At 43.7% G+C, this 27,753-nt stretch overlaps 4 protein-coding genes across 9 annotated transcripts; all 4 read right to left on the bottom strand.

Annotated features, from left to right (window-relative positions):
• Window positions 1-313: 313 nt before the first annotated feature.
• Window positions 314-10,600, bottom strand: LOC148329148 (uncharacterized). Of its 5 annotated transcripts, XM_088307308.1 has the most exons (4): window positions 10,103-10,513; window positions 5,528-7,063; window positions 1,406-1,549; window positions 1,144-1,316 (listed from the first exon to the last, which is right to left on the bottom strand). In XM_088307308.1, the coding sequence occupies exons 1-4, from the start codon at window positions 10,332-10,334 to the stop codon at window positions 1,300-1,302; spliced, it is 1,929 nt and encodes a 642-aa protein (XP_088163434.1). In that variant the 5' UTR covers window positions 10,335-10,513; the 3' UTR covers window positions 1,144-1,299. The 5 variants fall into 5 exon arrangements, with proteins under 5 accessions (XP_088163433.1, XP_088163434.1, XP_088163432.1 ...); XM_088307307.1 differs by having other exon boundaries at window positions 314-1,549; XM_088307306.1 differs by lacking the exons at window positions 1,144-1,316; window positions 1,406-1,549 and having other exon boundaries at window positions 2,313-7,063; window positions 10,103-10,312; window positions 10,483-10,600.
• An 860-nt stretch (window positions 10,601-11,460) lies between these two features.
• On the bottom strand, window positions 11,461-16,660 carry LOC148329149 (uncharacterized). 2 transcript variants are annotated; one of them, XM_088306006.1, is made up of 2 exons: window positions 16,215-16,660; window positions 11,461-15,989 (listed from the first exon to the last, which is right to left on the bottom strand). In XM_088306006.1, exons 1-2 carry the CDS (start codon window positions 16,594-16,596, stop codon window positions 12,688-12,690), a joined length of 3,684 nt encoding a protein of 1,227 aa, XP_088162132.1. In that variant the 5' UTR covers window positions 16,597-16,660; the 3' UTR covers window positions 11,461-12,687. The 2 variants fall into 2 exon arrangements, with proteins under 2 accessions (XP_088162132.1, XP_088162131.1); XM_088306005.1 differs by having other exon boundaries at window positions 11,461-15,995; window positions 16,215-16,659.
• An 862-nt stretch (window positions 16,661-17,522) lies between these two features.
• Window positions 17,523-21,547, bottom strand: LOC148329150 (uncharacterized). The gene is made up of 4 exons (XM_088306008.1): window positions 21,187-21,547; window positions 19,424-20,272; window positions 19,126-19,227; window positions 17,523-18,633 (listed from the first exon to the last, which is right to left on the bottom strand). Exons 1-3 carry the CDS (start codon window positions 21,266-21,268, stop codon window positions 19,181-19,183), a joined length of 978 nt encoding a protein of 325 aa, XP_088162134.1. The 5' UTR covers window positions 21,269-21,547; the 3' UTR covers window positions 17,523-18,633; window positions 19,126-19,180.
• A 1,446-nt stretch (window positions 21,548-22,993) lies between these two features.
• On the bottom strand, window positions 22,994-27,614 carry LOC148329151 (uncharacterized). The gene is made up of 4 exons (XM_088306007.1): window positions 27,510-27,614; window positions 25,968-27,204; window positions 24,532-24,954; window positions 22,994-24,048 (listed from the first exon to the last, which is right to left on the bottom strand). Exons 2-4 carry the CDS (start codon window positions 26,221-26,223, stop codon window positions 23,237-23,239), a joined length of 1,491 nt encoding a protein of 496 aa, XP_088162133.1. The 5' UTR covers window positions 26,224-27,204; window positions 27,510-27,614; the 3' UTR covers window positions 22,994-23,236.
• Window positions 27,615-27,753: the final 139 nt, after the last annotated feature.

The raw sequence follows: 27,753 nt of genomic DNA on the forward strand, positions 1-27,753 counted from the left end.
AGCTAAATGCTGGTCAATATCAGCACCCTTGACATGATTTTACGCCATTATTAGGGTTCAATAACTTGTTCCATTCAAAAAATAATAAAGAACTACAAATAATTATGTCTGCGAGAACTTCCTCAAAATGGCCAATTTACGTCCAACCTGATTATATACAACACAACTTTATTTATATTGCGCATTTCACAACAGCTGGCGCTGTAACAAAGCACCTTCCATATATAATGTAAATGTGAAATATCACATATAGGGCCGTTCAATGCATGCATTTGACGAGGTTATGGTGAATAACGACAAGGAGCATAAAACATTGACAATGCAGACAGTTTATTACATATTTGATGAACCATTCAATCATTTATATGGTAATTTTTCTACCCCTTGAAAGTCATGAAAGGTTAGCACCCACTGTTGGGGAACAGAATTGTTTTTTTCAAATGTCTTACATAAATAGATGTTCAGCCCTCAGTATCAGGAAATGGCACCTCCCCAACGGCATGTTGAACATAATGCAAATGAAGCAGAGTTACCTCGTCAAAGCCCTGACCGCATTCAAAACATTCAAATTCCCAATACTTATAATGCTCCCCGCGTTGGTTTTGTTCCGTTTGCGCACCCACGTCAAGCTCAAGTTTCGTTTCCGCTTTTCCTGCGTCTTTAACTTTCTCGCCAGCAGGACAGGTCGATGATTTTGGGGGCTGGTGCACAAATTCGCCGCAATCTGACTCGTCAGACTGATCAAACTCTTGATTCTCAGATCGCTCTCCAGATTTTTGCCAACTTCCCGCGGTTTCTACACATGTTGGCGCTTTTCGCTCCTCTTTGTCATTTGCAACGGGAAAGCGTCCATCTTCCATCACGCCTTCATCGCCGGACCTAACGACTGCCTTTTTTAGACTTCTGGCACCGACGTCGGACCGCGAAGAAGCGTGGTTGCTGCTGATGTGATAGCTGAGCAGAGGTGGTGTGAAAAAGCGTTTGGAACAAATGTGGCACTTGTACTTCCCCAGGTGGTGTATTTGCAAGTGTTTATTCAGGTAGTCCTCTTGCATGAACCCCCTTTGGCAACTAAGACACCAAAAAGGCCTCGTTTTATGGAAATCATCGTGGACCAACCACGAAGTCAGGGTATCAAACGTCTTGTTGCACTGATCGCACTTGTGCACTTCACGCGACATGTGAGTCATCAGGTGACCACGGAGACGGGCTTCCCTGTAAAAGGTCATTCCGCACATGGGGCAGTTGTACTTCTGAGCGCTTTCGCCGATCAGGCTTTTAGCTAGTGAGGGCCTCCTCTTATGCCGCGCTTGGTGCTTTTGAAAAGACAACAGATAATAATAAGCTTTCCCACATGTTAGGCACCGATATAGTGACTTCATGGAGCCTTCAGTTGGCGATGAACCTGCGCTTGTTTGGAGAGCGCTCTCAGATTCAGGAGTCCCATCCACGTCAATGTCCTGCTTGTCATTCTTTCCCTCCCCTTGAGTGTCCAAGTCCTCCGCAGTTGTTGTTGGTCCGCAATCCTGCGCAACTTTGCTCTGCTTGGCTAGAAATAGGGGAAATGCACGGTTAAAGACGGTATTTTATAAGAAATCTGGAAAGAGTTTACAAGAAAGGTGAGAAAAGACGGTCATTACGCACATTTAGCAGGAGCAGGTATCTCTTGGCTCACAGATGTTCGATTTGTACTAGTCAGTGGATTGCTAAATGACATGGTCCTTTTTAGGGCCATGGGGTGGGGTGACACCATAAAAATAACCACCCTCAAAACTGTTAGGCAGTTTGCTACATATTTAAGCACTGACACACAAAATCCATAACAGTTGAGCACAAACTAGTGATTTTAATAGCACCCTCCCTCCTTCATCTCTGTTCTGTCCACAGAATGCATCTAAATGACCTTTGGCTATTTGTTTAACTATGGATCATTCTTAACCTTTGACGGCGACGACACGTACCACTTTTATGTGTTTTAAATCAAGTCAGCTCAATTTTTTTGTCCAGCTTTACAATTATATAGTTCCTTTCCCACTATAACATTACAGTATCAAAAATCTATCAACGAAGTAATCTCTTTCCAACATTTAGGGCAGCTCAAACTAAACATATGACTGTCAAAACTGAGGAAATATACGCAGTTCAAATAAAAGCCAGCAGACATGCAACTATAAAGCCGATGGCTCAAATAAGCAACTATTTAAATATCAAGATGACCGTCACCAACTTTACTCAATATGTTGACATTTTGTTTTTACATACGTCACACAGATTTAGTGTGAATCGGTGTGAAGTCATTACACAAGCCACTATTTCAGACTATAATAGATGCCTTTATTATAGCTTCCAAAACAGCATGTAAACATGTAGGCAAAGGCATATTAGTCACTCTCGGGGTGGGGGGGGGAATAGCTTCATTCATATTTACTCCACAGGTCTTCCCCCCCAAAATAAGCGGTAAAGTAACTAAGAACCATCCCAAATGAATACATGTAACACAATTTCATTTGATCAATAAATAGCTTTGTCACAATATAGAAATCAACAATAACGGGGAAAGGGGATGGGGATTAGTAGTCAATTCATGCACAATAATATGTACATACTGTAATGTACAATAGACCAACGATATTCGCGCTTTATGTCAGGCTTTTTTTTTTTAAATGAACAATGCACACATTGAGTTCGTTCAGCCAGTGTGGCATTTGAGACGTCAGCAGAATGTTTTGAAAGGAATGCTTGAGACACGCATTCATGTTTTCCATGTATATATTTTTGATATAACTATTAGCTCAAATTTCGGAATTTCGAATAGTGGATATGCATCCATGACACCAAAATGTTGAGTATGTGGAAAGTATTAAAAGGGTTATGCAAGGCTATTCTAATCCGGTGTGAAGGAAAGCCTAGCAAGTGGAGAACTGACATAATTACTCTAATATATTAAGGGATCTCCTCGACCAGGCAAAAAGCAAAAGTCTCGTAAGCTTGACATGTTAACAAATATTTTAATACGTGCCTTGCGCATGTTTGTTATAATGCTGGTGCAAATCAGTTTCCTGACTAAACGTAGCACCACATTCAAGACACGTAAGGACATCTGTATGTCCTGACGAGACAGCAGCAGGGCCATCACTTTGCCACCCGGAGTCACTAATAGCTGCCCGGTCATGTTTAGAAAGGTCCGGGAAGCTATCGACCGTCACAGAAGCGCGAAGACAAACGCACACAGCACTTTTACAATGCAAACATTTAGGGTTTTGTAACGTGGATGACGAAAGAAATGCTTTTCTGCCATGCGGGCTACTGCTGACGGACGTGCTCTCTTGCTTCGGGGTATCTTGGTTTGGTGCGTGAGGGGGAAAGGACTTCCCAGTGGGTCTGACAGACTTTGTGTTCAAAGCTGCACTGAGGCGTAAGCGAACCTCGTTGGGGAGCCGAAATCGGACCTGATCATGCCAGGCGAGGTGTTGCTGCAGTTGACTCTCAGTTAGAAAGGCATTGCAGCACAGGGCGCAGCAAAACGGACGGCTTTTTGCCTTGGTCTTGTGAGCTTCTAACTGTCCCTCAGTCTGGAAGGCTTTGCCGCACTTCTCGCATTTAAAGAGGCATTTGACGATCGGTTCGGAGAGGCGGCTGATAAGCGGTGAGATTTCACCTAAGGGATCAGGAGCTTGGACCACCAGTTTAGACCCTGGGCATAATTTATGGTCAGGAATTGGGGGAGCAGCTTCACACTTAAGTCCACAGTCAGGTTTTGGGACAATCAAAGGAGAAGCATCAAATTTGACACGGGGGCTACTTATTTCTGTTGCAAAATTTTCACTCTTTATTTCACAGCATGTGGCGACTCTTTTGATTTGAGCGTCCAACGCACTCTTCGGTTTGTCTTCTCTACTCGCTGAGTGTGCTTGCCATGTATGGGCACGAAGGCCCCTGGCTTTGGAAAACCTCGCCAAGCAGAGGGCACACTGGTAATTTTTTGCAATCAGTATTGTCGAAATGCTTTTACAGCCGTCATTCGTGACCCGGTTCATTGCACTGAGCGAGGAGTCACCTGACTCATCTCCAGCTTCTAAACCGATGCTCTGCTCATCTAACAAATAGCCTTGTGCGTATGTTTGGGGACCTTCCGCACTTAAGTCTAAGTTCTCACGCTCGGGTCTCAAGTCAGTCTGAGGCTGCAGTGTGGACATTTGGCAGTCCTGCAGACGGTGGTCGGGAAACTTTTCTTTAAGAGAGGAAAGTTTGTCATTTGTGTGCCATCGTTTATGAGAGCCAAGGGCAGAGTTGGTTAAAAAGCGCTTCCCGCATTCTGAGCAGGGAAACTGATAATCTTTCCGTAACTCTTCCTCGCTAGGCACTAAGGAAACGGTTGCTTTTGCTACTTTTTTGTAACCCTTAGCGTGAATTCTTTTATGCAAATTCAAAGCGCCAACAACTGAAAAGCTTCTTTCACACTTGTTGCATTTGTATTTCAAATCCCTGGAGTTGTTTAAGCCACTTTCCATGTGCACTTCCTCCATTTCACTCTTCAAGTTAGGCGGCACCTTTACCACACCTTCTGGAGAGTTCACCTCAGACAATTGCACCGACTCCTTACTACTTAGGTTTTTGGTCTTACAATCAATTATATGATACTCTTTTTTAACGCACAGCTTTCTGTGCGTGCGCAAGGAGGCCTTGTTGCTGAAATGTTTGAGGCATGTGGCACACCGAAGGTCGTCCCGTCTAACACAAGACCGAGGTGGCGACGGTGAATGCCCACTCTCATTTCCATGATACCTCATATGGAACTGAAGTGCTTTGGCACGGGAAAACAGCTTCCCGCAGTCGGGGCAGCTATATGTATTCTTTTGCAGCTGCTCGACCTGATGCTGAAAAGACTTACTAGGTGGGGGGAGGAGCTCATTATGCACAACCTGATGTCTGAGGAGACTGGAAAAAAGACGGAATGACCTGTTGCAGATTTCACACTTGTGATTTCCATTTTCATGCGTACGCATGTGCAACGTCATAATTCCCTTGTGTCGGAACTTTCGACCACACACTGGACACGCAACCCTCATGCTGGAGCGAGAACGTCCACGGTGCAATGGTTGGTTAACACCGGTTCGAAGCCTCACATCAACACACTGACTTGGACTTTGCTTATGATGCGAGTAAGCTCCTAACGACCAAAAACCTTTCCCGCACTTCTCGCAGTGGTAAATCTTGGGGCCGAGAAGAGTTTTCTTCGGATTGTACACTTTTGTTGTAGCCGACATGCTCTCTATAATCGGTGTGGTGCGATCGCTCATGTGGTTAAATAAGATAGACGTCTCGCAATCTCGGCACAGTTGTCGTTTATCGTGGTGATCGGTCAAATGTGAAATATTTGTACCACACAGATCACATGTCACAGTTTTCTGTTGTAAAACATCTAGCTGCTTTGATTCTCGGTTAGTTTTCTTCTCATATTCTGGAGTATGACCTGCTGCAAAGGGATGCGCTTCATTGTCACATGTGTAAACTTCCACTGACTGACCTTTAGTCTGATGTCTCCTCTCATGAATGTTGTGCCACACTAAGTGAGCCCGCAGTGACGCCTCGCTAGCAAAGCACCGGTAACAATCTGGACAAGCAAACTGTTCTTTGGTTTCGTCGCTTTCAGCTGCTGGGGGGCACTGTTCCTTGGCAGGGTCAAAGTCAACCTGCACAATTTTCAAGTCAAGCTCTGGTTTTGAAACCAGATTACTGACTGAAACATTGTCTTGACCCTCCTGGTCAGATCCGGATCCCGAATCCAGGTCAGGATTCAAGTCCTGCACGGCCTCGTCCTCTGATTCACTCGCACTTATCACCAGGACATTAAAGTCCCCAGGCTCATAACTCTCCGTCACATCATCTTCCGGCTCATTGACATCGGGTTGATCTTCAGACCGAATGTCAAGAACATTCTCTGCCAGGATTTGATGACTCAATTGCTGAGTCACTTTAAGTTCACCTTCCAAAGTCTCCTGCTGATTCAGCAGCGGCGAATGTGCCTGGACCAATTTCTCCGTTTCTGGAACAGAACTGGTATGTTGCAGCCGATGAGAGTGAAGCGCTGACGATCTTGAGAACTTGAGGCCACAGTCTGTACATTCAAATGCTTTCTTCTGCAGCTGGTCCACTTGATGGAGAAATGACTTTGCTGGAGTCTCGCAATTGTGCACCATGCGCTGATGTCTTAAGTAGAACGTCTGAGTCATGAACACTTTCCCACAGGTCTCACATGGAAATCGGTTTGGAGAATCAGTCGAATGGTTTTCATGCCATTTCTCATGGTTGAACCAGGCAAGATGGCCATGCAATGCCTTCCTACATTCCCGACAGTAAAAGTCATTTTTCCTCAGCTTTCCTGTCCTTCCTTTTGGAAAGCAATCGATATTTTGGCTGAATCGCTGGTGCGTCTTCAAATGCATCAAACCATTAAATGATTTCCCACAAGCACATTTGAAAAGCCTCTCAGAAGTACCACTAGTCTGCTTTTTAATGAGTTTGGCTGCTGACTCATCAGTATTATTCCTGAGTCCTGAAGTCCTGTACTGGCGTTTAAATAACTTTTCTTCATGGCAACGTCGGTGGGCATCAAGGGCAGATGCACGAGAATAATTCCGCCCGCAAATTTCACATTGGAAGGATTTTTTCTTTAAACTCTCCAAGTCATTCAATAGAGATTTGGAAGCCTGTATGTGGGTACGCTGATGATTGAGAAAGTGTCCTAACATGGAATATCTTTTCCCACATTCAGAGCATTCAAAGAACTTCTGCTTTGTGGACCCAGAAACCTGCTGGGTGTCAGAACTTTGAACACGGTGGGTTTCCATGTGGGATCGGAATTCACTCATATCAGCAAATGACAATGTGCATAACTGACAGGAGCTGGTACTTTCCTCGTCGTCGTCAACCATATATGAATCGTCCATTGGCTCCAAATACATTGTGCACTTTCCGTCAGGGTGCTGCTGGCGATGATCCAAGTAGGCTGCCTCCTCACTAAAGGCCTCTCCGCAATCTTGGCAGCAGTAGAGATCAAATTCTAGAGAGAGAAATTGGAGAAAAAACAAATACTTAAGAAAGGGGGTGTGCATCTCTCCAATAAAAGATGATTTAGTAGTACATCTATAAATGGCTACAATAGAATACAACTTTAATTATATAGCGGATTTCACAATAGCTGGAGCTGTCAACAAGCGCTTTCCATCTGGTGTAATAAAAATTAGCATGAAATTAGAACACAAACTAAATCACAAACTCAATAGATACAAGAAGAATAGTGACAGTCTCATGTTAAGCAAAAGCTAAAGAATAAAAATGTGTCTTCAAACCAGTTTAAAAGTGGACATACAGGGAGCTTTGAAGTGGAACGATTAGATTCAAGGCAGTGGGATTGCGATTCCATTTGATAAGGTACGGCTCAGTCCGAGAGGGTCCCTTTCTTGCAGTGATTTTACGTATGAATGAACTTTTCATGACTGTAAATGTGTTATTTCCTTTCAAGATGGATCTCTCCTTGATTTGGTATACAAATGATATGTATGCCAGGTTTGAAAAAACGTGAGAAATATCTTGGCTAGACAGAGTGTTTGAAATTCAAAACAACGTGTATCAGATAAGGGTGATCAAGGTTCGGGATGGGAATACGTTGGCCGCTGCCAGTAGTGTGCTGGTTAGATGGAAAGAATACTTTGAGAAGTGGATAAATGAGGAAAATGAGAGACATGGACAGCTATAAGTAGCAGTGTGACAAGATTTCCCCAGAATGAAAATTGGCCCAAATGCAAAGTGTTGTTGGAAAGGCAACTTCAATTTTAGTGCAACAGAGCAAGAATTTAGAAAATGGGCTGAATTTAGTTTACTTTTATAACTTACTAATATTGCTGTGGTATCATTTCAGTACCAGTATCAAAGTAGTTTGAAGTAGGGGTGTGCGATATAGACTAAAAAATATTTTTTTAAAAACTGGATAATGATAATTTGCCAATGTTCTACAAAACATTCCAAATCTGCACTTGCTTCACGGAACAATTATGACTTCAAGCGAGTAAACTAAATGTTCAGCGAATATCGAACATCCTCGCTGTCACGTTGTATAATTTGCTCGCCTAAAGAACAGTGTGTGTTTGCTCAACTCTTTGAGGGTTTTCTGAGTGTACATGTTTACTTAGCTTCCTTCAGCGTGCTTGTGGAGCCGCAAAACTTTTCTTGTAATCCATAGGTTTCATGATGAAACAAAAATGCTCTCCACAGTGACCATTTTCACACATCTAACAATGTTATTCCGACCAACGTCAGTCTTGTCAACCCCAAATTTTTTACAGATTAGTGACGCGGACTTACGTCTTTACCCACTGAGACGGGACACGCCTCAACATCTGAACCGTTCGCTTTGCTGCTATCAAAGACTCACGTGACTGGATCCTGCCCGCTGATTCGCAGAATGAAGGTTTATAATTTCCTCCTACTTTGTGGCCACCCATTTACGGACTTGTATGAACACTCGCTAATGTAAAATTGCACATCGGGAAAGCAACATTGACGATTATATCGATGACGATGTATATCTCCCACCCCTACTTTGAAGGTATATTATCAAAGTCAAAATGTTGGTATCGTGAAAACAATATATCAGATGGGAAAAAAAATAAATAAATAAAATGTTTTTCCTTGTGTAAAGACCCTTAGACAGACCGGAGCAAAATCTGCCCCAGGACTACATCTGGCCTGCAGTTATTTAAAAAAACAAAACAAAGGTATGTACTTATTATATCACAACAAAACAGCAGTTGCATGCAAAATCACAATGTTCAAATAACAAAATCAACAAATCATGCCTTTCAGTCAGTGTCTATTTACTGTAAATCAATGTAACTTTTGGTTTTAGGTACAGAACAAAGTTGAGGAATGCTCTGCTCCACCTTGGCAAATGCCATTCATATCACTTTTTGCAACAAAGTATCTTCTTTTTCTTCATTTTTGTGGCTACAATCCTTGTAAAGGACTGCACACAACGACATGTTAAAAAAAACAGCCTGAGTATCGCAAAGACTTTCTTCAAGTTAGCCTGAGTATCGCAAAGACTTTCTTCAAGTTGGTGAGGCCAAAAGGCAGAGAGCGTTGTTGTTTTGAAGAGTTGTCATCAATCATTTGAGTTGGGTGGACACGGTAGATATGAATACACTGTATGTGTTTCTTCACTTCTGATGAACCCCCAAGACTGACTCCCAAACTGAAAAATATAAATGTAATATTCATTGTAGTTTTCTAACGATGATTTTTGTTACCCTGACATTTACTTAATGTTTTACGTAGGGACTGGAAAATTGCTGTCACTATCAAATACTTTTTAATTTGATTCTTCAAAAAAATCAATCTAATAATCTGACAAAAATGCATTAAGGTGCATTACAAAACATTTTTTCTCCAGATTATTGGTTATTAACCAATTATTGTTGTTTATTTGGTGTTGTTTAGTGATTTAAAAACCAGAAAGAAACTAAAATTAAGCAATGTCACATGACAGTGATAGATATACTCCTCAACCTTTCCAATTGATTCAGTTCCTGGCTCGGGTATTGTCTCCCAAAGAAAAAGCAGTTGTTTGCACACATTATCTGATTAAATAAAAGACAATCAATCAGAAAAAAAGAATTACTGATGAGATGCTGAAATCAGAAGAAGAAAGTTTTAAGTAAAACAAAGGCTCCAAACGATTACTAAAAATGTTGTCGATTAATTTCATAATTTATTAGCTGTTGATTAATCAATTCTGTCATCGAGAAATTGGAATTAATTACATATAATTAACATGAACGAGAGACGCTCTCCGTTTCTGTGTTCGGCAAGTATTTGTCACGGGAAAATTATAGTTGTGTCACTGTAATTTTTAAAAGAGAATGCTTGTTTCATTAAATCGATTAATCTTTTCGCGCATACATACCAAGCTGTCGACTAATTTGAACATGATTGCCATACACGCACAAACATTGAATGCCCTAAACTTAATAGTTGCCATACACAGTGATATATTTCAAAACTGACGCAATTCTGTATTATTAACCGATAACAAGGTTTCCACCTTGACGTGAGGCTGGACGCTTGCTCTCCGCGGTGTCCTCGGACGGCGGCGCATCATCGTTTGCCGACGTGACATCCGCGGCGGTGGACGGTGCGACGTCAATGGGGGTGGACTGTTCCTCCACCCGGACGTCTTCCATCACAACAGCCGGAACTCGGTCCATCGTTGGCGCTACGGTTTTGTTAGCGATAGCTTGCTTTGATGGCGCTCCTAAGCCGAACGGCGAAAGCATAAATCCTTACGCATCGGTAAAGACACACAAAAAAGCGAATAAAACAATACTCATGTTTGTTAAATTCATTGCACAACCATAACGTAAATTGTGAGAGACGTTTTGTTCAAGCACGGTGAAAAATGATGAAGAACAAGTCTTAACTGACTCGTGCAATGGAAGGAGGTTGCATCCGTCTCCGGAAGTTAATTCTTCTTCGTCGGTTTTGTTGACCGCACGGATGCTCGGGATTGATTGGCCTCCGCCTTCGAAAGCGAAACATTTGTAAACACACGCACGCACGCACGCACGCACATTGTCCAAATTATCTGGTTGTATACTTGGGCGATACCACGAACTGGTAAAAACTTCTAATTAAGTAATTAAGCGAATTCGCCAATGGAGAGGTTAGAAGATATATTTGCTATTAGCGAGGATGTCTTATAGAACATATGTGAATAATAAATCTTTACAAATAATGACAAAAGCAATTTTCAGATTACATTTGCCCCCCCCCGAAAAACTATTTGCAAATTATTTGAACTATATTATACTGTATATGACCAAAATGAATTTTTGGCACTCTTGCCAAACTATTTTCAAATCACAAATTAAAAACTGGTTTCCAGTGATCTGTAGTACTTTGCAATGACGAAATCTCAGAATCTATGTTTGAATTAAACCAATGTCAATTCACCAATATTTCTACTTCTGAAAAAGAAGACACGTCATGTTTTTTTCTCTTTAATGTGTTGTTGGATGTGATGTACAAAGGGCAATTTCTATTTGACATTTTAACAGTTTATTTTTGTGACATTATACAGCAAGGATGAATATGTTACCTTGCTCAGATGATTGAACAGAAAATGTAATTCTGCAATTTCAGCTTCACTGGCTGGTTATTGAGAAATTATTTGCAACAATTTATCACCCCAAAAATAATTTAAAGGATGTTTTTTTTTTATTATGGATTGACATTTACACATTTTAACACATTTTCTGATGAGAACTTTAGGTGAAGTGAGAACCCAGATGAAAGAGGCGTCATACAAGTATAGTGGATATAAAAAGTCTACACACCCCTGTTCGAATCCCTGGATTTGTGAATAGACAGACAGACACAGATAGATAAAAAGGAGACCAAGACCAATCGTCTAAAACAAATTTAATCATTAACGTGACCTATAATCCGTGTAACTCAATCTAAAAACATCTTTGAAAGTTTGAGTAAAAAGTAATCAAGAGTGCAGTTGCACAGATGTAGGCACCCTCTTATAACTGGGGCTGTGTTTATTAACCAGTCATATCAAACCTCGTGTTAAATAGAAGTCATTGGACACCGCCATCTAAAGTGCTTCTACCCGAAATAAAGCTTCAATGTTCGGATAAGGAATTATGAATAGTTCCAAACACCAGTCAGTGTGATCACAAAACCTTTAAAGTATCTGCTAGAAAGCAAAAAAAAAAAAAATGTCAGGAAAAGCCAACTAGAACATCTGAACGTTACTTGGTGCAAATCAGGGGGACTTGAATGAGTGGCAAGTGTGTGCTCATCCCACCATTTACCATAAATTTTAACGTGAAACACAGCTACATCTCCAGTTATAAGATGGTGTGCAAACTTGCGCAACCAACTACATTAGCTCAGTTTTTTTTTTTCGTTTTTAACGTCCCTTGGGGAGAAAAATAAAGAAATCAGTTGTACAGGTTATACATCACATCAATGGTAGTAACAGTTTGGAAATGATTTATCTTGGTCTAATTGTGACTGGCATTTGAACGGGGTGTGTGTAGATTTGTCATTGGCCACTATACTCTAGCGTTTCCATAATCAGTATTTCAGTGTAAATGGATAACAGTTCTGTGCATTCACTGAGGAGTAAGATCAATGTTCCGTCTACTTTACTAACAAACTAGGCCTACAATACCGGCGTAGCAGACATGCAGACTGTACTCATAAAAGGCACACCGTATACTGTACATGAAATAAACCTTTGAAATGGTTCAAGACGGGACCAAAAATGCACCAATTAAAACATTTTTAAATCCAAATATTATTGTCAGAAAGTGACATGGTCAATTGGTCCATACCCTTCAGAGGTTCAACCCACATATTAAAATCAGTTTTAAGAGTGAAACCACGACTGTTTCTAAACACAACAACAGTATCAGCAGTCTTATTCAGAGTAAATTAGTAGAATCGAAAAAGTGTGCAGCTTCACTCATGTTTTTGTTGGCTTCTAATGCCCATACCAGTCAGCTATTCAAAATGCACAAGTGAGCGTCAGAGAAATGAGGTTCAACAGAATAGAAAAAAAAAAAAAAAAAAAAGTAACGAATTCATAAATGAAGCTTCGCTGCTACTGTTACATTGTCAAACTTCTCCTTGTGCATGTTGCAAGTAATGCAACTGAAGATCCAGCTCCCGTGGGAAAGAGCAGCCGCATATCATGCACTGCAAACGCCGTTCTGGGGCAAAAGGCAAACGGGCTCCGAGTTTGTGAGCTTCAGTCTGCGGGGCGAGCTGAGGTAGGGCCGGAGTTTGTGGCATGGGGGGCCTCTCAGTCAGGACAGCCTGCGGGGTGAAGAAAATATTTGGGAGCGGCGGTCTCGACAGTGGACCAACTGAGACGGTGTGAAGAGAGTGAGTAGCGGGCAGGGTGAGGGTTGGGAACGTGGCGAGTGTCGGGGAGAAAAACGGCGGCGGCTGGTTTAGGATGATCTGATTGGCCGTGACGATGGGTTGCTGCTGCACATCCTGTACGCTCCCCGGCTTGAGCTGCCCGGTGAGAAGCAGCTGAGGACCCACAGGATTATTCTGGAAGCCCCACACTGTTGTGCCAATGGTTTGGGCAAAGGGATTGATGGGGATGGGAAGTTTCTGTGTTGCGCTCTGATTCTGTACATTGGCCCAAGCAGCCGCCACCTGCTTCTGCTGTAGCTGGAAGTCTTTATTGTTCACAAGTTTCTGAGGGGAGTTCATTTTGTTTGAAGCCCCCAGTGGTGTTTGAAGGCCCCACAAAGTGCTACCTACCCCATGAGCAAGAGCAGTGGATACTGGAACGGGGATGCTTTGGTCTGTCTGAGCTGAGGACGGTGCACCTGCTACACCTAAAGTCCTCTGCTTTTGTGACTCACTTTCTGTCCACAGCTGCTCAGGTTGGCTAACAGTCAAGGTTATTGCTTGAGGATCCCACACTTTGCCGTCCTCTTTCATAGGAAGTGTCAATGTCTCCTGTTTTTTGCCCAGCCATCTTTTTGACTGGAGCGCTTGAGCGGCCTTGTTTGGAGAACTCAGCAGAGGAGGCTGAATGCTCCACAAGACTGCACCATCCACAAAGGACGACGCCCTGCGAGAGTCATGGTGCAAAAAAACAGAGGAAGTTGATGTGGCGGCCGTGAGGTGGCCATGTTTCTCCATCCCGTCGAGTCCCGAGGGGCCGGCTTTTTGAGGGGAGCCAACAATGGAGGGTACGCTCTCTCGACTGCGCCGGTCCGGCTGTGCTGAGCTGTCAAAGAGCTCCGGCTGCTGTGACAAGGGGACAGGCATTACGCTGTCACCATCCACCTCCCAGTGGACAGGTGGCGCGTGTAGTTCTGAAAGAAACGCTTCCTTCTGCATTCTCGCTTGAAACTCCTCTTGAGATGCGAGCAAGGAAGAATGTGGCACGTTCCCTGAATCGGGATAAAGAGGAGACCCCACTAATTGTCGTGACATGCTCCACATCAGCCTCCCCCCTCTCCTTCCCCTGCTCCCTCTGCCTCTAGTCCTCCCACCAGTTGGGAGAGAATTAAGCGCACCGAAACTCTGGCGCTTGCGAGTGTGGATCTTCTGGTGCACTAACAAGCTGCTCAACCAGGAGAAAGATTTGCCACACTCACTGCAGCGGTGAGGCCGCTCTCCCGTGTGCGTGTTCAGGTGGTCTCGCAGCAGATACGCCAAGCCGAAGCTTTTGTTGCAGAGGTTGCATTTGTGAGGCTTCTCCCCGTTGTGAGAGAGCATATGGTGTTGCAGTTGCGTCTCGTCGCTGTAGCCTTTGCGGCAGCTGGTGCAGCGGAAGGGTTTTTCCTGATGCAGCTTCTGGTGGGTTCTCATGTTCTGCAGGAAGGCAAAATCCTTCCCGCAGTCAGGACATTTATGAGGCTTCTGGCCCGAGTGGATGATGATATGTTGCTGTAGGTAGCTGCTGAATCGAAAGCCTTTGCCGCACACGCTGCACTGGAAAGGCTTGTCCTTGGAATGTATGCGCATGTGCAGCTCTAACACCGAGCGATGCCGAAACATTTTTCCACACTCAGGGCACTTGTATGGCTTAATACCCAAGTCGTCACTTGTGAATTTGACCTGCAGATTTTCGCTGGTTACCGAGCTCAACTCTTTTGGGGGCGAAATGGACACTTTGTCCCAATCTTGCGCGACACTCTGATGGGTTTTGAATATGTGTAATCGTAAACTTATCTCGTCACGGTATGTACATGGGCAGTGTGGACAGGTGTGCCCCTTGTACCAAACCTTTTTAATCTCTGAGGGCGCCTGGAATCTTCTCTCGTGTGACTCAAACTCCACCTCGTGATAATGCATGTGGGTTCTCAGGTTGGCTGGCGAGCTGCATGTCTGGGGACAAAGGGGACAGTTAAAAGTGCGTTTTGGTTCGTCACTCGGATGTGCATTCTCTTTCCTTTGCGCCACTTGCACCGTCTCCGGTGCAGACGCAGGGGCCTGATTGGCGGGCTGCTCAGTAGAGGGAAGCGCGTTGGCTTGGTGCAGTCTATGTTGGCGACAGTGAGCCCTCATATTTTGAGCAAAGGCAAATTTCTTACCACAATCGGGACAGCGAAAAGGCTTCTCACCGGTGTGCAGATACTGATGCTGTTGGAGGAGACTGCTGTACTTGAAGGTCTTACCACAAACGGTACACAGGTAGGTGCGTAGTTGGTCTGTGTGCTTGCGCCGGTGGTCTTCCATGACAGAATTGTATCTGAAAGCCATGCCACACTCAGGACATTCATAGGGTTTAAGGATTGGATGACATCGCTGGTGGCAGCGCAATCTCTTGTAGTCCCGGAAGCTACGACCGCACTCCTCGCACTTCCAATTGCCCTCTTGCGAGTGCGTCATCATGTGCATGGCGACAGAACACCTTAAATGGAACTCTTTGCGGCACAGTGAACAGTGATAAGGCTTGTCTTCTGTATCGTTACAATGGTGGACTCTCAGCTTTTGCGCAGTTGGGAAAAACTTGTCACAAGCTGCACACTGAAAAGAATCTTCCTCCTCATAGGTTGGCTCCTCCTCCTGCTCCTTATGCACATGTCTGTGTTTAATGAAGCTGCGACGGTCCTTAAAGGAAAGGTCGCATACTTTACAGGTGAGGGGAGCGAGTTCATCCTTGTGCGCATGACTGTGACGGTGAAGGTAGAACATCTCACGCCGGACGAAGGATAGTCCACACTCCTTGCACACCATGCGATTCCTTTTTGGCTTGGATGTTGATTCACTGTCCTGCTTTTTATCACTCTCGCCGTGGTCTTCAACCACATACTCTATCGAGTCTACATCTTCCACTGGATCCAGAGATGTCAGTTCTTTCACCAAGATTGGTCGCTCAACCTTCTCATGAATTTCCGTCGCACCGGGACGAGCTTGCGTGTCTGGCAGCAATTTCTCAGCAGTGTCTGAAACTGAAAATGTAAATGAGAGCCACTTTTTTATAAACTTACTTAAAACAATATATAGCTTACAAAACGATTAAATTAACACCCAAAGGAAAGAAGATATGACAAAAATCTAAGAGCTAGCTTGATTATACAGGACTGGACATAGAGCGAAAGCAATTGTAAATAGGAAGGCTAAAGCTACAAGTAAATTACAGTCTCACAACACCGTTAGCGTCCACTTACTATTTTCTTCCGTGTGGGAGTGATCCTCTTCGCCGTCGTCTTCGGGGCAGTCAATGGGCCGCTGTTCATCTCCTGGTGACTCGGCCATTTTTGGCTCCGATGAATTACATGTTTGGTCGCCTCCTGCCCCCGACTCAATAACCTTAGAATGGCTGGGCAGGGAAGCGCTGTTGTTACCACCGTGCTCGCTACGATGACGCTCCCGGGGTTGACTCAATGTATTTTCCTCCGTCTGGTCGGAGGTGCCTTCCAGTTCCGCCGAGTCAGTCTTGCCCCCTGATGTTTGGGCTTCCTCCGCCAGGGAGTTGTGCCGTTGCGGAGACTCCGGTGGGGATATGGCGGCCATATTCCCCCCATGCACCCCTGGCATGGACCCGAGCATCAGACTCACCAAATTCAGCAAACGAACGCGGAAATGACGTTCCCGCTACGAGGTTTCAAATTAAAACTGGACGACTGTCAGAGCCATTCATCAATCTTAATGGAGCAATTATTGTCATTCTGTTTGCAGGGCAGCTGGGTTGATCCCAGCTGACTTTGGTCAAGGGGTCAGGGGAGGAGTTGGAGGCATTTATTAACACAGACTTTATTTCTTGCGTGAGGATGCCGGAGTATCCTAGAGAACATGCAAACTCTATTTACATCCATCAATCTTTCTATATACATTGCCTCTACTCGGGTCGTGGGTGTCTGCAGCCTGCCACGCCCATCTGGCTTTGGGGCGGGGTACATATAATTAAAATAATTTGCAATAAATTGTCAATTCCTTGGGGCATGCATACTTATATATGGGTAGCAGCACACAATAGAAAAAAAATAATTGCTCCCCCGTACCTTATTTGAGGCCAATTAAAATCTCCCTGCATGTGCAGGATACTTTGCTTGTGAATCATTTCGTGCGCAGTATTTTCCTAGCTACCAATGGCTCAACATTTAAATACATGATAAAGCGGTTAAATTGCTAAAATATGAATATTAATGATTCATTTGAAAAAAAATATCTATGCAATTAGGGGTTGTGTTGGGATTATTATGGAGTCCTTGGGGGGGAAAAGAAATCTGTAATGTAACCCCTGACCCCCAGAAATTGAGAAGCCATACATCGGCAATTTAGGCATCAATTAAACTACCATGCACGTTTTTAGAATGTGTGAGGAAGCCAGAATACCCAGACGAAACCTACAGATAGATAGAAAATGTAAACTCAAGGATCAGAGTAGAGATTCAAAAAAGAGACATCTCAGACGTGGCAACAACTAGTACTTGCCCATATAGCCATATAATAATAATAATCTACATTAGAATGCCTCAAGATACCAACCAATCTTACATTTATTTGCAATTTAGTACACTTCATATCAACAGAATACAGCTTTGCCCAACCTAAAAGCATGACAACAATATGTGGTTTTATCAATCTTAAGTCTAAGAAAACAAGACGCAACCACGACTGGCTTCAGCACATGGGCTGTTTGAGGGCAGAATGAGTTGTGACTGGGCTACAGTGAACCTTCGCATTTAAAAAAAAAAAAAAAAATTAAATTCACCATTCAACATCGTTTATTTTTCGCCGAAAAACGCACACATAATTTTTTTTTTGCTCAGGCCAGGATGATAAATGTTTTACATTTTTCTACCTGTATTTGTGATGTTCTGTTTTGTTGGTGGTCCTTGAACATGCATTGTGCATAAAGTGTATCTGATAAGGAACATTTCTGTTTTGGTTCCTTCGAAAGCATTAATCCAGTGTAACCCAAATGGTTTTACAATTTGCCTGTATTCTTGACATTTATTATGGTGTGTGAATTCCAAAAGATGGGTTTAATGACTTAAAATGTTTAATCTGGACACTAAAAATTGTTTGCCCATATGTAATGTCATGTCATCTTGAGGCAGCCATACACAATTACAAAGCCATTCTGGAAGAGGCGGGGAAGAGGTTGTCAATTTCTCATATTTTTGCTATGCGCTGCAGGGCTTTGTCACTTTGCCTCACTTACAGCAGAGGTTCACTGTACTTCAATCTGCTGCTGTAAATGTTCACTATTGTCGTTGCAACGTATGCAAGTGGCGCATTTGTTGCTACGCCTGCAGCATTCCAAACAGCCTCGGAATGTTCCGACTGAAACCATCAACAAATTCCCAGAGACCCTTGTCCACAATTCCAAGCAGAATCATTGCATTTCTGAGCATTCTTTGCTTATATTCAAGCTAGTACATGCATGGCAGTTGTGCTCTGAGTGACAGCTGAAGAATCCTGCGCTCCGGGCAGCTATTGAGGAAAGAGGTGCGCTGAAGCGTGCAGGGAGGCATTCATCATTCCTAGGCCTCGGCTGTCTTCATCTTCACAGTCAGGATGCCCAACATCTCCTTTGTGCTCTGTGTTGTAAAATTTTCTTGGACACCCCTCTTCCAAAACCTGCACACATGAAGATCATACGTGTTATGTTAAGTATGTATCTTTAAGTAGTCGCTGAAGATGTAGTGGTAAATTCGCCTCACTTCGGTACAGGCAGTGCAAGTGACGTTACCACTCAGTGATGGTGTGAATTGTTGTCTCTCTCTGTGGCCGGGTTTACATGGAGACGTTTTAGTCATTCTGATTGAAGATCTCAGGTCAACTGTTTACATGTAACACAATCTATTCCGATCTGTCGGTTACATGTGCTACTACATTAATCAGAACAGACGTACAGCCGTGTGGCACGAGCAGATCGATGTAAACAACTGATTTTTACTGGTTAGGCATTTTAGCTCTTGTTAGAGCAGGAGCATCCACAAAAAACGAGAGGGACGCTAGCGCTGTCTGAATCTTGTGCTCTGTACTTATGGGTTTTCAATGTGCCATCCTCAACTTATCTCATCGCAATGTACATGAGCAGTATGGACAGGAGTACTCTTTGTCCCAAACCTTTTCAATCTCTGGGTGTGGCTGGGCGCTTTTCTCGTCTGACTTGCACTCCACCTCATGAAATTGAATGTGGGCTCTCAGGTTGGCTGGTGAGCTGATTGTCTGTGGACAAAGGCAACAGTTAAGTGTATTTTGGTTTATCACCCTGGTGTGCCTTCTATTTTCTTTCCACCACTTGCACAGGTGCAGACACAAGGGGTCTGCTAGGTGGGCAGCTCAGCAGAGGAAAGCTAGTTGGCTTAGCGTAGCCTAAGCTTGTGACAAATTACTTCATATTTTGAACAAAAACATTTCTTACCACAATCAGGACAACGGAAGGGGTTCTCACTGGTTCGTAGATTCTGACGTTCTTGTAAGAGACTCGTGTACGTGAAGGTCTTACCGCAAATGGGACAAAGAAAAGAGCGGAGTCGCTCAGTGTGCTTGTGCCGATGTTCTTCCAAGACGGACCTGTGTTTGAAAGTCATGCCACACTCCGGACATTCAAAAGGTTTAAGCTCAGGATGAGATCGCTGGTGGCAGCGCATTGTCCTGTAGTCCGGAAAGCTCCGACCGCACTCCTTGCACGTCCAGTTGCCTTCTTCTGAGTGGTTTAGCATGTGCTTGGCGACAGCACACCTTACTACGAACTCTTTACGACACAGAGTACAATGATAAGGCTTGTCATCTGTATCGTTGCATTGGTGACGCCTCAGTTTTGGTGCCGTAGGGAAATATTTCTCACATGCTGCACACTGAAAACGAGCTTCCTCCTCATACTTGGGCTCGTCCTTATGCACATGTCTGTGTTTCATGAGACTGCGGCGATCCTTAAAGGAAAGGCCGCATTCTAAACAGTTGAGGGGAACAAGTTCATCCTTGTGTGCATGATAGTGGCGGTGAAGGTAGAACATCTCACGACGGGGGAAGGATGTCCCACACTCGTTGCACACCATGCGAAACTTTTCATGATTAGCTGTTGAATCAATGTCCTTCCCTTTGTCAGTCTCACCGTGATCTTGAATCACATATTCTATCGAGTACACATCGTCCACTGTATCCTCGGATAGTTGTTTCGCAGCGCTTTGTCGATCAGCCTTCTCATGTATTTCCTCTGCATCAGAAAATGCTTGCTTTTCTGGAAGCATTTTGTCAGTAGTCTCTAAAGCTGAAAACATAAACCAGTGAAATTTTATGAAATGTCACACAAAATTACAATTCGATAAAAGAAATCTACGCACGAGGCAAATTAGAGGTAAAGGACATAATATAAGCGGCTAGCTTGTGTGGACAATGATTACAGATCATTTCAAGATTGGAGGATATTTTCGGTCCCCTAAAGAAAATTATCACCTGTTTCTGTGAGAATAACTGTAATAGTATATTTTTAGTAAAAGTTATTTCTAAAAACGATTTAATACTAAACCATCCCAATCCCCGCCTCCCCTTATTTCTCCCACTAACTTGCATATTGGGTTATCAAATATGACTGGTGAAATGACTTTTAGGTCTGCTCTTTGTATAATTTTGTTGGAGTCTCTTAACATACAAGTGTTAGAACATGTCAATTGGACAGTTTAAATAAATTATGCTCTGATGCTGCGTCTCTCAACACCCACATTCTGTTGCAAAAAACATTTTTGGCAAAGAAGAGAAAGGGAGTTAAGCTAATTGCTCTGACCAGGGGATTTAAGTTAAGACCTCACTTCTACTTTTCATCTGTTTTCACTACAGTCATACTGGAGGGCGTCATTCAAAATCAACGCAACCCAGAAAATCATAAAACGATTTGTTTTTCTTCGTTTTAGCAAAGTTTGATCTTGGCCAGCAGGCATAGCTTCGCATTTATATTTGATCTTTTTTTAAAACTTAGGGTTGAAGTGCAATCCTGATACAATAATTAAAATGATCAAAAGTAATTTGAATTGAAATACAATTTTACTTCCTTTAATAAAAATAGAAATAAATTTATCAGGTGCCGTAAGATTTGTAACAGCAGTGAGCCAAACACAGCCGAATATAACAAAAAATGTGTAGGTTTTATGATAAGATACGAGTAAAATACAGTATTACAACACGTACCGTTTTCTTCCGAGTCGTCCTCATATTCGGACTCGGAAAAGTCAAAGGTCCGTCGACGTTCGTCTCCCGGTGACTCCGCCATTTTTGGCTCCGATGAATTACATATGCCGCTGTCACCACTGTAGCGCTCCCCCAGTGAATTACATTTGCTTTCAAATGCCTTCTACGTTTGCCGTGTAATCCGGGGACGTCTTTACTAACTCCGCCAGGAAGTTTACGTCGTTTCGAAGACTTACGATAAGGATATGGTTGCCATATTTTCCCTGCTTGCACTTATGGCCGAGACGCCAGAAGCAAGCTTCTTCAGCCACTGAGCTCAAAGCGGAAATGACGTTGCTTTGCCCGCCGAGATTTCAAATTAAAACTCAGCGGCTGTCTTTTACGACGAAGAAAAGTTTATTTGACCCGCTGGATAAGAATTCCACAGGTGATCAACCAGTCTTACTTTTATTTATGTGGTAATACATTATATTTATCTACAAAATATAACTTCTGCAAAACTATAAATATGGTAGCAATATGCGGTTTTAGACAACAATCTACACACAAATCGCACTGCATGCAGGAATATAATTGCCCTACATATTAATTCCACCCTAAGATTTTGCCTCAAGCCTACTGTGACGCTAAAGCCGCAAGCTTTTCTTGATGGTGCATACAAGCAAAAACGGGTGCTTTTTTTGTCTCCGAACGCAACACATTTTTAATGTGTTGCCAAAGCTGAAAAATATTCACCGTGAAACTGTTAAAACACAGGCATACATTAGCAGGTAGTTACAACAGCAGTTGAAATACAATATACAATACGCACAAAAAGTTAGGCATATTGGGCTGTTGGGTGAAATTTCAGGATAAACCTATAACCTTTACAGGTGAACATAACTATATTTCAAAACTTTCAAATGCACATTTTTATTGGCAAAATTCACAACAGGTGTTTGATCCGTGAATTGACCAATAACATCCACTTCCTTGCCTTCCTGTGACACTTCCAGTGTCTCTGCAGCTCAGTAGACTATCCCGTTGAAAGCCTCACAATGGCAAGGAGTTGTTGATTGATTTTTAAGGTTCATCTTGGTCTCACGATGTGTACTAATTTTAAACAAACCTGAGAATTTAGTGGTCAGTTCACGTATCCAGCTGTTGTAAACAGCAAGTTGTGCATAATATACTGAAACAATGAAAAGTTGAACATGTGCACTTAAGAATCAAACGGTCAAATTATGTTCCTCTGAAAAAGTTATAGATTATTGTAGGTGCCTGATGAAATGTCACCTGAAAGCTGAATATTCCTAACTTTCTGGGAGGGGTATGGTTGGTTATATTAGGGTTGAACAATAAATTAAATTCAAATCGACATTGTAGTGAAGTAAAATGCAAAGGATGCAATTTGAGCGGTTGGTAGGATATTTTTTTAATTTTAAAACTTGTTCGGCAGAATATTGTCAAGTTGTCATAGTAAGCTGCAAGGCAGAGTGTTTAGTAAGTTAACAACCCTATATTATAACCCTATATGTATTAAATTAATATATTGCTTGTTTGTTAAAAACAATACATGTAAGAGGACCTTGAAAATCTCATAATTGAAATAATGAGGGGTGAAAAAAACATTACATTATTTTTCTAAATTGTTCAGCCCTAATTGTTACCATACTATACTCCCCAAAAGCTAAATATTTCGTTACATGACAATGTTGTTTATACAGTACAAGCTCTATTGAAAAGCATGAACGTAAACACCAGTGCACGTAAACACCAGCACCGCGAGTAAATTCTGGACAGGGGGGGGGGGGTGCCTAGAGGGGTCAAGTTGTTCCTCAACTCAATTAGTCAGGTTTGATAGCGTAAGAATATGTACAGGTAAATTTAAGGCCACCCTATAAGCTCACGTCTAATAGTTCTAAGGAAAACTTTTAAGTGCAATGGGTATTTCTGAAGCATAACGCCAAATACTATAGCAATAGAAAAAAAAACATGATTCACTGTCACATCCTTACTGCTCAAGTATGCAAAGTGTGTGCTTTTAACCGTCACCCAATCCCTTTTGTCCTTAGCGTCGTCTCCTGCGTCTGTGATCGAAAGCTCTGCCTCTCCGCGGTTTCTGTGCACACCCGTTCACGCCTGCAGGCGGGTGCGAGGGAAAAGTGGCTTGTAAGTCAGGTGACGACGGCGAAGGTACCATTGTTCCAGCGGAAGGACTGCCGGGATGCCGAGTCAGCTGGAGCTGGTGTAGTTTGTGTTGTTGTTGTTGTACTATGTGCTGTGGTACTTCAATCGGTTGCTGTAAATGTTCGATGTGTTGTTGTTGCTGCAATGCTTGCGAGTATTGCGTTTGTTGCACGCGTTGCTGCTGCTGTTGCTGCTGCTGCAGCTGCTGCGCCTCCAGCACGCCCAAAAGCCTCTGCAGCAGGACGTTGTTTTGCTGGAGACTGAGCGCCAAAGCCTCCTGTGACGTGACGAGTGTTCTCATGTCCTGTCGGAAACAGTCGGCGAATTCCCGCAGACTCTTGTCCACGCGATTTCCGAGCTGAATCGCTGCCTCTCCCAGCCCTCGTAGCTCATCTTCAAGCCAGGAGCCGCGCGGCGGGGCTTCCAGAGGACCCTGCTGTGCTCCGAGCGACGGCTGAGGACTGCTGGGCTCCGGGCTGCCGTTGAGGAAAGGGGCGCTGTACAGCGGGGAGGGAGGCAGCCATCGTTCTGAGGTGGGAGGGGCACCGATGCCCAGACCTAGCCCGAGGCCTAGTTTGTCTTCCATGCTGTTGTCTTCATCTTCACAGTCAGGGACCCCAACATCTCTCTCGTGCTCCGGATTATCGTCATCCTTGTCCAAAGCATCTTTTTCTGAGCCCTCGCCTCCAAAACCTGAAAGCATGGACATAAAATGTGTTTTGAATGAAGCAAGGCCCCCTGCATGGTTTCTACTCTTTAGGGCAGGCGTGGGCAAACTACGGCCCGGGGGCCATGTGCGGCCCATTGAGCGTTTTAATCCGGCCCGCCGATCTTGAAAAAAATTAAATGAATAAATCTTGTTAATGTTTTATTTTCTAAATGCTAAACTGTCATTTTCATATTCAGCGACCAAAAAGATCCTGAAACCATTTGAACTTTCTTGGCACCAAAAGATGTGTTAGCCAGCGTTATAAATGAATGCTGCAGGGCCATACTTAGACCACGGCTGGGCTATTTGTGGTTTTCCACAGGCAAAACAGGTTCTGTTTAAAATAGGGGGTCCTCTGTTTAAAAGTATTGTTCCTACGGTGGCAATGTAACCCAAACTTGTACACAAGACAGAATATATTTTTGTACTTCCCTCAAAATCCCTGATCATAACAAGACACAGTTTACCTGTGTCTGACTCAGGAAAGCATGTGAATGTGGGCTTTGGTCTGGAACTTTGCTTTTGCTTGCCATGTTGAAGCCTGGGGCTGGACTGGGAAGATTGTCCGAGCATGGATGCTCTGCTGGAAGGGAGGGACCAGCTTCGGTGGCGGGCATCCGCCAGCCGGCCGCCGTTGCGTCGCTTTAGGTCATCCCAACGCTTTTTGACCTCCCGAAGCGTACGCGGGACTCTAGACACGGCGTTGACCCGCTCGAGGATTCCGGCCCATATGCGTTCCCTCTCGCGCCGTCGGAGCCTCCCCGCTGGGCCGAACAGCTCTCCTTCACAACGTGTCACTTCGGACACCAACACCTCCAGCTCTGCGCCACTGAAGCGACTTTTTCTTTTGCCTGCGCCATTGGCAGCCAGTGCAGCTGACATGGCTCTGTCTGTAGGGGGCACAACCAACAACACAAACACAGGAGGAAAATAATGAAGGAGTAATAGTCAAGTCAATTAGTTGGTCGATTAATCTATTAGAGCTGTCATGATTGAATATTTTTAGAATTGATTATTCTATCAATCATTCCATCGATTAATTGGATAAAGTATGACTTTGCATAAAGTGAATTGCAAAATAAAAAAAAAAAAAGAGTAACTAATTTTCAAAAAGGCCGGTGACCTCTGTGTTAACCATTTAGGGACTATTGCTATAAACTTCTCTAACTACTACCGTAACACCAACTCTAATATTGTTTCTTAAAGGAATTTATTTTTTGTATTGTATATAGTTATAATAGTTGCCCATAATAGTTATGTGCTTGCGCACCCATCAACTGTAACTTAAGCCGCCAATTAAACCGGTTCTGTCCATTTCTGAACTGTGAATGAGCCACTTCTGGCCCATTGTTATGCATTTAAGTGGGTATGTATTTTTATAGTAATAACCCTCAGGTTTATCTTCCTATGACATGATGAGCCAGGCTGGGTGAAGATCCAGAGTCACTTTCAATTGACTTAATTTGAATAAATATTAACGTTTTCGCGGCACGGTGGCCGACTGGTTAGCACGATGGCCTCACACTGAGAGACAGCATCGGGCGTGGGTTCGATCCCGGCTCCGGCCATCCTGTGTGGAGTTTGCATGTTCTCCCCGTGCTTGTGTGGGTTTCCTCCGGGTACTCCGGTTTCCTCCCACATTCCAAAAACATGCACTGTAGGCCGATTGAACACTCTAAATTGCCCCGAGGTATGAGTGTGAGCGCGGATGGTTGTTCGTCTTTGTGTGTGCCCTGCAATTGGCTGGCAACCAGTTCAGGGTGTCCCCCGCCTACTGCCCGAAGATAGCTGGGATAGGCTCCAGCACCCCCCGCGACCCTAGTGAGGAGAAGCGGTATAGATGATGGATGGATGGATTAACGTTTTCCCGCCACAATTCACAAGTTGAGTGGTGATGGCTTACTTTGTTCAATGGACAAGAAGTCGTCTGAGGACATGTCGGGCGCCATGAGTTTGGGGTGCACCACTACCACGTTGAAGGGCAGCCCCCCGCGCGGCCCACTGCTCTGGTCACAGCTGCCCTCCGAGTCGTCATCATCCCTGGGGAAGCCGTTGTCGGAAGCCCCCCCTGCGGAGTGTCCCTCGGGAGACTCCACTTTGATGTGCATGGGAGGAGATTGCTCATACAGCAGCCCCCCGTCCTCGCAGTACTCCGTCATGGGTCGGGGGCCGGATTTAGCGTAGAACTGACTGGGCGGTCAATTCTGGTGCTGAGGAGTGTGGCCCCATGAACCCCGGCTCTTGGTATCGCTGTAGATACTCTCTAAGACATTATAAATTTACTGCACTGTAAGTGGGGGAAGATCAAGGCCAGCAAGGCCTTCTCAGGAATCTCTGACCAAATTAAATTCTAGTATTTGTTCCATGTAATTGTATTAATCCATTTCGAAATGTATTCTGAACTGGTACGCTGTACACATAATCAGATTACAAATTTGTCCTCACATGGCATTTTTCCATCCTCTAATTGATTGGTCAATGCAGGTCAAGTTCAACCACATCTGTAGTGATCTGCAGGCATTAATAAATTTAAAAATCAGCACCCAGAGTGAGTATGATGCATATAATTCAAATGCTCTGTGTTTTTATTAGACATATACTTAATTATAATGTATATGGTACAGTGCTGTTATAGTGTGGTTTTTTGAAAATCTTTTTCAATTGATGGTTTCTCTAACAGTAACGTGATAGTGGTAGTATTAAGAGGCAAATACAGACCAAAACATCCAGCTGTGGAAATTCCAGCTACTGCTACACTGTATCAATCATATTGCACACAAAATAGAATTTAAGAGCTACTAATTTCCCATCAAGCACTGTATATTTAACTATTCAAGCATTGACAATGTTTGAAAAATGTAATAACGTATAATGGGATTGAATTGGAAGTTCTTGCCAGTTTAAAGGTCTGTTGGAGCTGTATAAATACACTAGTTGAAATTTAGTTGCATCAACTAACAATGAAGCACACAACATACACGGATCAAAAAGCTTTGTGCCTATTTAGATAACAATCAAATAAAAACATGCCAAGGTCCTATGCGTTAATTAAAAATATAAAAGGCTTGTGTCGTGCTCATCTGACCGCCCAGTTGTTTTGACAGCGCTGCATCATCCCAGCCCGAGGATCCCCTCCGACGCTACAAGACAACAAACGGACGTGACACGTTTAATAAACGCGCCACGAACAAACGCACAAGCGCTTATAACGGGTCCCGTTGTTGATTTTTGCGCTCCGGCGCATCGATGCGCACTTGTGACCACACCACGACAGCAAACGTTGCGCACGGGGCAGACGTTGACACACAGTGACAGAGCCAGGAAGAAGCTAGCCACTAGCTAACACGGTAGCACACGTTATGCCAAAGCGCAGGATGGACGTGTCACAAAAAGCCATGCGGGTATCATTCTTGTTGTAAAATATTAAAAGTGCTATTATTCCTACCTCATGACAACGACGCGCGGAGGAGAGGTGGGTGGGAGGGGGAAGCTAAACACGATCGGCGCAGCTGTTAGCTCGGCGGCGGGTACACAAACACCAAACTGTCGCTCTCTATTGACGTCATTAGGGAGAGCGGCGTCAATCACAGTTTGGATGTATAAAAAAATAGGATGTATATCCGTACTTCTGCCCTACTGTTTAATGAAGTTCCTCCAGGAGTTAAAATACTCTTTAATAATAAAGTTCT

This window comes from Idiotropiscis lumnitzeri, chromosome 10 (genome assembly GCF_059441095.1).
Source record: "Idiotropiscis lumnitzeri isolate Australia: NSW breed Sydney's pygmy pipehorse chromosome 10, RoL_Ilum_1.0, whole genome shotgun sequence".
Lineage (NCBI taxonomy): Eukaryota > Metazoa > Chordata > Actinopteri > Syngnathiformes > Syngnathidae > Idiotropiscis > Idiotropiscis lumnitzeri.

Coding starts and splice junctions, on each gene's coding strand:
- LOC148329148 (XM_088307305.1), bottom strand. CDS start 10,334: ATGCTTTCGCCGTTCGGCTTAGGAGCGCCATCAAAGCAAGCTATCGCT. Junction 7,064..10,102: donor GCGTCCAGCCTCACGTCAAG/GTGGAAACCTTG, acceptor TTCTCTCTCTAG/AATTTGATCTCTACTGCTGC.
- LOC148329149 (XM_088306005.1), bottom strand. CDS start 16,596: ATGCTCGGGTCCATGCCAGGGGTGCATGGGGGGAATATGGCCGCCATA. Junction 15,996..16,214: donor CTCCCACACGGAAGAAAATA/GTAAGTGGACGC, acceptor TTACATTTTCAG/TTTCAGACACTGCTGAGAAA.
- LOC148329150 (XM_088306008.1), bottom strand. CDS start 21,268: ATGGCGGAGTCACCGGGAGACGAACGTCGACGGACCTTTGACTTTTCC. Junction 20,273..21,186: donor GGACGACTCGGAAGAAAACG/GTACGTGTTGTA, acceptor TTATGTTTTCAG/CTTTAGAGACTACTGACAAA. Junction 19,228..19,423: donor CTTCCGTTGTCCTGATTGTG/GTAAGAAATGTT, acceptor CTTTGTCCACAG/ACAATCAGCTCACCAGCCAA.
- LOC148329151 (XM_088306007.1), bottom strand. CDS start 26,223: ATGACGGAGTACTGCGAGGACGGGGGGCTGCTGTATGAGCAATCTCCT. Junction 24,955..25,967: donor CTTCTTGTCCATTGAACAAA/GTAAGCCATCAC, acceptor TGCCCCCTACAG/ACAGAGCCATGTCAGCTGCA. Junction 24,049..24,531: donor CTTTCCTGAGTCAGACACAG/GTAAACTGTGTC, acceptor CCATGCTTTCAG/GTTTTGGAGGCGAGGGCTCA.